General features: G+C 44.8%; 1 protein-coding gene across 1 annotated transcript in view; it reads right to left on the bottom strand.

Moving 5' to 3' along the window:
* Positions 1 to 246: 246 nt before the first annotated feature.
* IFT43 (intraflagellar transport 43) overlaps positions 247 to 9,070 on the bottom strand; it is a gene marked incomplete at both ends in the record, with an annotated part of 44,179 nt that continues 35,355 nt past the window's right edge. The window contains 4 exons of the mRNA XM_079536623.1: positions 247 to 357; positions 1,100 to 1,162; positions 1,518 to 1,593; positions 2,989 to 3,061. Of these exons, the coding sequence (XP_079392749.1) occupies positions 247 to 357; positions 1,100 to 1,162; positions 1,518 to 1,593; positions 2,989 to 3,061 (323 nt within the window). The remainder of the gene's footprint in view (positions 358 to 1,099; positions 1,163 to 1,517; positions 1,594 to 2,988; positions 3,062 to 9,070) is intronic.

Genomic DNA, 9,070 nt, shown 5'->3' with positions numbered 1-9,070 from the left:
GCAGTAAGGTGACAGTGACTGTTCACAAGTAAGTAATTTATTGTAATTCTTAATCTCTTCTGAGAATGAAGAGTCTTACTATAAAACATCCAAAACTTCTCCTGAGCCAGTTTTCCTACAGAGCAAGCTCTATTTATTTCCATGTCTGAAATATATTCTCAAATACAAACAAGCGAATAGAAAATTAAAGTGCTAAATTATTTACAGGGAATGTGTATACGAGGAGATATCTGGTGTATCAGTGCTCTAGGGGACACTGAGGTGATCCTCTCTCTCAGACTGTCCCACGTCCCACTCAGTTACTAGTTCAGAGGATACCTCTGTGAAGAGATGGTCCCAATCCCAGCAGACATCGTCCTATCAAGAGGAAAAAGACAAACATGCTGAAAATTTAACTGATAACTCCCAAAGGTCCCTGAATGATGACCCTGCCAGAGAGGAAGGCATGTATTCCGTAGACTAGGATAGGAAACCTAGAGAGAACGGAATGTGAATCCGTGTTACAATTTAAAGATTGGCAGAATTAATCATGTTCCCAAATTCAGTAAAGCCCACACTGTTAATCTTAGGTACCCTCAAGAAGAGCATAAGGAGACATAAAAATCTGCCACCCTTCTACTGAAGCACCTGCAATTCTGGGCTGTAGAAATCCTTTGTTTCAAGTCCTGAGATACTGCTTATCCATTTGTACTGAGGTTCTTCTGCCTTGCTTTAAAACAGCCCCCTGCCCTAACCGTAAATGCTTTTTTTGTTCCTCTGTAGCACAGTGCAGAACCATCTGGAGCCCATGGTGGTTACCCAAAAGACTACACACTGCAGTGGTTTCTGCAGGGATCTGTGACAGTACTAGGTCCTTCACTAGCTCTTTCAAACTGAAGGAAGCCAGTCACAGCAATGCCATGATCTCACACACAGAAATACCTACAAACTTTTAAAATAATCTGCTGGAGAATTCAGACCTCCATCAGCTTGAAAACAAGGTCCTCTTCATAGGCTCCTTCTCAAGTCTCTTTCTTCCATCCCAACAAAAGCTTAGTTTCTAAGTACTGTCTGAGACATAAGAAGCTTTTAATTCACTGGCGTTTCCAGAAAAACTCACCTCCCGTAGTTCATGTTCTGGAGCCAAGACTTTGGTGAGAAGCTTCAGGTCAACCTCTCCATCCTAAGAATACACACAGTCACAGTCTTACAGACACAGAGAAAGCAGACACCATCATTTCACCAGAGAGGATGTTGTTAGAGATACAGATATAACATTTTGTCCCATATATGACACGCACCTTCTTTAGGACAGCAGCAGGTACCTCCTCATATAACAAGAGGCACTATACATACAACATTTACAGACACTCACAAGCCTGAAAAGCGCTCTGCAGAGAGGAAAACACTTGCAGGCAGACTGGAAGGTGCTTGGATGACAGGGCAATGTATTTTATGCAGCTAAGTATCACAGAGGAAAATGGAAAACTGGAAGGAAGAGGACTTACACCGGTCACTCCACACCAACATCCACCTACCAGAGTCTGAAAGGCAGCGTACTTCATAAGATCTTTGTCCAAGTCATGGTAGGTCAACACTCGGTTCACCTGCACACTGCAAACAAAAAGGTGCAAAATACACCCCTGATGAGTGTGGAAGCACATCAGATGAGACGAACAGTGGCTTGAACAGTAGCATGGGGACACCCACCTCAAGTATCTACCCTGGGTGATGAGGATATCGAGATGGTTGTCCAAGAACAGAACATCTCATTCAGCAAATTAAAAGGCACTGACATCTGAGAGCCAGACTGATCACATGTGTTAAAATAAGATATGGAGCAAACAGGGACTCCTTCAGAGAAGCTGGCATGCCAGAGAGAAGATTCATAAGCCACATGCAAGGGCCAGAAAGAAAACAGAAAGGCAATGAACATTCAAACAGCCCAGATACAGATACATCCAGCATGTAACAGCCAAAATGCCACTCCTATCTGGTAAGTAAAGCACACTCTAAGAGTCCCGCAGTGCAAACTATAGAACAGTGAAGACCTTGTGATTTCCATCTCTCAGCTAAATTTCAGCTATCAAATGCAATTTCTTAAAATGCAGACTCCAAAGATGAGCAGGGATAGGAAGCAATATACTGTCCTGCAAGACTTTCTTTTTCATGTTACGTAGTACTATAGGGAAGATTCGTATTAATTTATCTTCTATGTATGCCCATGAAAATTATTTATCTTCTATTGCAGAGTGACTATTGATACAGGAAGAACAGATGGGATTATATAAGAGAGAGAAAGCAAAAAAACAAACCCTGGTGAGAGACAAAATCTTTTTTCATTTACTGCTATGACATGTCATTTATTTTTATTAACAGCTATTTAGTTACGACACCTATTCCATACTTGCAAGAGAGGCATCTATGGTCATCCAAAGGTGAACAGAAATCTTACTCTGTGATCTTCAAAATAGATCCAACAGGAGAGAAGACTTAGAAGTAACAAGAAAATTAACTTCAAAACTTAACTTTCAATTTTTAAAATGTACTACTCTCCCATGAGCTAATCCCAAGACTACTGTGATACACCTACAGACCATATTGTGCTTTGCAAATTAACTAAGCCCTTGAGTGAAAAGGATATCCTGTGGAGGGCAAAGCAGAGTGCAGTCAAAGTGTGTGTGATAATACATGTGTATCGAAGGCATTTGTCACACAGGCAACCTTACATCAAGCAACACCTCACTTTTCAGAGTTTGATTTTGCAACATCAAAAGCGTTGCTCTAATGTAGTTTTTGTGTATACAGAGAGAAAATGCATTAATTGCTATCTCTGTGCAATAGGAAACAAGCTTGCACTGTTCAGCCTGGAGCCCCACTGTCACAATACAGAGCATCAAATCCTGCTGAATGACACTGCCACTGACATCCACAGGACATGAGATAAGATGGAGTTCAATTTCACCACACATTTCACACAGCCGATGTGAGCCTCAAGAGCTCTCTTACCTGGGTGGGGCTGCCACCTGCATGGCCAGATCTTCCTCCTGGACTTCCTCTAAGTCAGGGATCACAGGAATATCTGCAATAAGAGAAAACAGCGTTTGAAGACAACCTTTTAGCTGAAAGAATCTGGCCATCATCTGAAGACTGGTAAGAATTTGCACCCTATGAGATACGTTGTCAATTACTCAGCTCAGCTCAGCCACATAGAATCTGCTAGAAATGAGGTGTGGAGCATAAAGTGGCAGAAGCCTTGTGAATGAATGTGCATGCTGAAGGAGCTGCTGGCTCCCTGCAGACTGGGCAGAGGCTGTAACCTTCTGAGTGGCTAAAGGAGGAAGTGCTGGTGGTCCATCTGACACTAAGACTAGGGAGGATGCACCAAGCTGTAATGTCATAAATCTTTTTGTGTCTTCCAGAGTGAACCTGGAATGGCTGATAGGTGTCACTAGATATTCCCAGCATGTTGATTATGGTTATTCCACCTAAAAAGGGTACTTAGAGGGAAAAAAAAAAGAAAACAGAGGTGAGCAGGAAAAACTGGCTGCGCACTGCATCCTGCTAGAACCTGAGAGATGCTGTGCCCTCAGATGGCGGAGATGCCAGTGGTTGGCTCTGGGAAGAAGTTTCACAAGCACAAGGTGGGATCAGAGCTGGCCCTCCAGTGCTGGAGCAGGCAGGCTGCTCCTGCCTCTGCCAACAGCACAGCAGGCAGCCGTGCCTGACTTTGCCCAGCTTTGCAGCCCAGGCTGAGATGAATATTCAGGAGCTGAAGAGACATCCCCACCTGTGGCGGCCAAGGCTCCGGGCAGGGTCTTGCTGAAGAGCCCCTTGTCCGGCCGCCTGTCAGAGCTCCGCAAGCTCTCAGCTGCCCTCTCTGCCCAGCATCCCCTCAGCATCCCTGGGGCTCACTGGCTGCTGGGGCAAGAGCAGCCCTGGCCCAGCTGCGGGAGGGCACAGGTCAGCACAGGCCTCAGTGTGGTGGTCGTTCGGCGCTGGCCACACAGTGGGATTTCTCACTAATTGGCTGCCTGGCGGAGGGCTGAGCGGGACAGCGGCTGCAGAGAGAGCCAGGCCAAGGCAAGCGGAGGTGACAGCTTGGATGATCTCAGCAGAGCTGTGCCTTCGAGCTCCCCAGCTGCCTGAGGAACAGGTGCCTGCAAAGCAGCTCTCTGACTAAGGCAAACTTCTCAAAGACATTTAAAGGAAAACTGCAGCAACAGGCCCCCAGGACGTCCCTTAGAGGGCAAGAAACGCCTCACCAGTGTGTTACCATGCCTTTGGGATATATCTGTCCCCCCTCTGCGTTTAGGGACAAGAGCCAGGAGAACCTGCTGTCCCACTGGCTCTTCTGTGCAGGGGCTCCCAGCTCAAGGTAAAGCTTGTAATAAAATGCAGTCACAGGCTAACAGCATCTCTGTGGACAGAGACTGACCTGTGGAGAGAATTGCTCAGTGACAATGTGGGAGAAAGTCCCTGTACATAACAAAGACCAAGGAGGATACAGACTGTGGAGGCTGTACAACAGGAGGAACAAAGCACCACACAGAGGTACCCTGCCAGACTTTTGCTTCTGTTTATTTCTTTTTGCACTAGAGAAAACCATAAACTTCGTGCTCTGAGCTGCATCTTCCTTTTATGCAGGTTTCCAAAGAGTTCTGGATTTGCCAGTGCTGATTTTATCTCATTGCCATTGAATTCCATGGAGAGATTCCCGAACACCTTCCTGAGCGCTTCCTCTACTCTGTATTACCATCATGAAAGCAATCGCATAGAAATTCCTTCGAAAAGAAATTAAAGGCTCCAATATTTTTATAGGCACTTTGAAAATATTTCAGACAGAACTCGTGGAAATGCTCTGGGGGCTCCTGCCAGCCCCTCCAGCAAAGAGAACTGCATGAATGTTCTCACTGAAAAGTGCCAATGATTTTGTCCATTTCTAGGCACACGCAATGCTCCTTAGGACTGTTAGAGTCTCAGGAAACAGAACAAAAATGTTGCAAGGCATTAAAAAAAAAAAAAAGCTCCCCAGGCCAGTTGCTATCAATGGCAAATCAGGCCTGAAATATTTGGGTCCTTGTTGTACTCATAACTTCTCCTACCCTCTGCCAATATCCACGGCGCTATCCCTCCACAATCCCTCTCCTTCCTCTCTTCTTACAGTTCACAAAGTGTCTCCTTTTTCACCTTCATCACTGAGTAGCCAACCTTCCACTTGCCCAGGCTCCTGCCCACTATTTGCTCTTCTTAGCATGTACATCTTTCTTTTTCAACAGGCTCTAACAACACAGCTAAGTCATGGCACTATGCCTACCTTAGGGAACAGAACCACATGAGCTGCAGTGCTGCAAGAATACAGGCATATGCTTTACTTTTAATACTGCCATTAGCTGCAGTAAGATGACTCTGATATAACATTAATACATACAGAAATGTTCACAGGTCCATGTTCTCCCAGTCTCATAGTGCAGCACTCATACAGAAATGGTTTTAGGCTTTTCCAACAAGACTACCTTACAAACTCCTACTGCTATCTACGCAGCCTCCTGCAAGTGATCTCCCCCAGACAGAACTCCTCCAAATTTCCATTTCATATGACAGATAGAACTGCCAGAATGAACGCTCCTAAAAGCAGCACTCAAGTCCCCCTGAGAGAGTATCTCAATTTCATTTTAGTTGAAGAGAGAGTAGAAGAAGTGGACACATGTGCCAGGTACTTCATCACCAGCAGAAGACATGGTATGCCCATGATAGAGGAGATAACATAAAGCTCAGTGCCTACAGTGACAGTAAAGAGGATTGGGTGAGACTTCCCTTTATTGTTCAAAATGACTGGGAACGAAATCAAAACAAAGCCTTTCTCATGAATTCTTCAGCCTATAAACAAGACACTAGTTTCAAAACTGCTCATGATAGAGATATGAAATAGTGAGCATCAAATGCTGGATTACACCACTGCAGATTCCCCTCCATCCCTCATATAATAGCAAGCAGGTGCAAACTATCAAAGAATGAAATCAAAATGAGTGCATCCACACATAGGTTAGGATAGGAGACACCAGTACAAGTGTTGGCTAACAGGAGAGTTGTAATATGTTCCATCAAACTGAATGCCTTCGAACATCCAAGTCCAAAGCATAATTAAGAGCAGTATTTTTATTACAATAGCTAGATCAAACGAGGTCTTAAACTATTAGAGTTCCATAGCTAAATTATGACAAGATGCTGCCAACATGAGGCAGAAGCGTGTGAGCAGTAGAACGAAGAAACAAAGGAGAAAGGCTACATCTGGGTAGCCAAACAATAAACAAGGAATTGCAGTTTTTAAAGTGACACACAAAGCAGGGTTCTGTGCTCATGACAAGGAATGTGCAGTGACTATCACCTCTTCTGCCCATTAGCAAAGAGGTTACTGATGACAACCACAGACAGCCACAAGCAGGAGATGGAGGCATGCCTACTAACTACTGCCCAGCTACACCTGCAAGTTGTCAAGTTGCACTTCCCCTCCTAGGAGCTTATTTTTGGTTTAGTAGCAACACCTGCAGGCTCTCATCACAGTGAGATCTGGTCCTAGCCCCACAGAACTCAATGCTTTGTTAGAGACAGACAGAATTTGTTCAAGGTCAGGCAATAAATCAGAGCTGTTCCTAGAAACCACATCCCACGTCCAGCCTACAGTTGTTCAGTACGGTGGCTGCTAAGTCTCACCAGGCTGCTTTCAGTCACCTAAGCCTCACACCCAAGATCCAAACACCCAAAATCCCAACACCCAAAAGAACATCTCCATCTTGCTTCATCTGATTAACTTCCACCGGCTGGGTGTGTATTTCCAGTGCCAGTTCAGAATGGGCACTTCTGCAGTGGGGATGGAGCTGTCTTCTCTTCCCATCCACTGCCATATCCAGAGAACAAAAAGGGCAGTGGCTGCTGGAACTGGCAGTCCCCTGCCACTGAGCAGGCATAAGAATGAAACTAACTTTAGTTTAAGTTGCTTGCTCATAAAATGTAAAAATGAGATAATTACAATATCTCTGCTGCTGCAAAACTTTGTTTTACTGAATGCTGTTACCTTCTGCATCACGTTTGGGGAATTTTAAACAGGCAAATGGAAGAAGGTCTGATTGAAGATGAAGTTAAGTGAAAGAAATTGGTCTCATTTAGCACATGACAGGATTCATCTGTGTTCTCAAGTCCACTGAGGTAGCATCATGGGCGTTTCATATTCATGAGCTGCTGCGACACTGTGTCCCCTCATTTACAAAGCACCGTGTTCAGCAAATTCTGTCCCTGTAGACACACTGTGCATTTCATGGTCTTGTCAGAGAGACATCAAACACTTCAGTAACCAAATACCAGAAAATGGCTTTAATTAGCGCATCTCAATGCAATAAATAATTTTTCCCTCTAAGTGGAAAAATGGAGAATTAAAAAAAGAAAAGAAAAAAGTGGAAAGCAACAGGCAAAAAAAAATCTTCAAAAAACCATAAGGAATAAGGGACACATTCAGCCTCTGCTGAACACACAAACAAGCTTGAAGGCTTTTGGAAGCTTTCTCAGGAGAGCAGCAGGCAAATGGAGAGGATAAAGAATACTTCTTTGGATGTTGAGACATTAATTTCATAGGGATACCTTTCCCTTACTGAAATTGCCCTAGGAAGAGGCTGATACTGAGCAGTGTACCTTTCAGCCAGCAGGGAGATGAAAACAGTAGGGTGAAAAGCAGGTGGTACTACAGCTGCTGGGGCAGTCTTAAAAGCTGAGACAAGCAGAAGATAATCTGAGATTCTCATGTCCCAAAACACCCCTCTGAGAAGCGTAATGGCGTGACATAGGCAGCTGAAGGGAAAAGTCACTCTTTGGTCTGAGAGGATTCACAGGACCTAGACAGGATGGGTCATGCAGCAGATTCAGCAATGACCCTCCTGCCTTGCTTTACAGATGCATCAAACAAAATCATTCTTTCTTCAGCTGCCAAGCTCTGATGATACTGCTAGCTAGATGGAGGACTAGCTGGAAGGTTGGGTGGTTCACTGAGACACCCTACTACCTTGGATAGCATCTCAGACGACAGCTTGCTGGACACACATCAGCCATATTTGCTATCTTTCAAGGCTGCTATTGTCACAAAGCCTCAGTTTTGATCCCTGGGAAGCATGAGGAGAGATAATCTGCTGCAGTGCAACTAGGGCACCAAAAAGCCACATCATATGAGTCTCTTGAGCTCTGTGCGGGGCTTCAACAGGTGGCAATCTATGGCTTATAGTGTGCAAGACCAGATACTAAAGGCTTTAAAGACAAGGAATCTCTTAACATATAGGTTCTTCACCAGCAGAGGACAGGAGAGACAGGAGGCCAAGATCAGGACCTGTAGTCCAACATATTCCTGAGGTTATCAGCATCTACAGTGGCCAGACACCTCCCAGCATTTACCCACAGTCCCTGACAGAACACTGCACCTGCCCTCCTTTCTACTAACACCTGTTTTTTTCTTCACACAGGTTGCTCTTTGCTCCTTTGCAGTATTCCCCTGCTGAAACATACTCAGGAGGTGGCAGGGCAGCAGGTGAGAAGGCATGAGGTTCTCTGGGAGGGTTTGGTGAACTCAGAAATACAAAACTGTCCTCAATAACACTGGAGATGAGTGATTTTGTGCTAGAGTGTTAGTGTAGCAGAGAAAGCAGCTTCTCAAATGCTCCCGTGGATCTATGTTTGGGAGCAGGCGTATCTGATTCTATTTCATCCTCTTCATGTTACGCTGGAAAAACAAGATAAACTACATTTCTTTTATGCTAAATCCTTAGGTTTTTTTTTTTATATATATATATTTATTAAAAAATGCCTCTTTGATCGGCAGCACCCATGACATTTCCACATCCAGCAACTCCTCAGAAGCCTCCCTCCCTCCACACAAGGCCACCGCTGCTGACAGCTACCCGGGTTTGATCAGAGCCACTCAGAATCGGATTTTCATAAGACAGATGAGGAATCTTACCGCTGCTCTCTCTCATATCAGATGAGAAAGCGAGGGGGAGGGGGGACGGGTCCTGAGGGAACGACACTACAATCAAGGGCTATGTGGTTCTCT

This window comes from Tetrao urogallus, assembly GCF_951394365.1.
Source record: "Tetrao urogallus genome assembly, chromosome: 6".
Taxonomy (NCBI): Eukaryota; Metazoa; Chordata; class Aves; order Galliformes; family Phasianidae; genus Tetrao; species Tetrao urogallus.
This window is presented reverse-complemented; position numbering and strand designations above follow the sequence as displayed.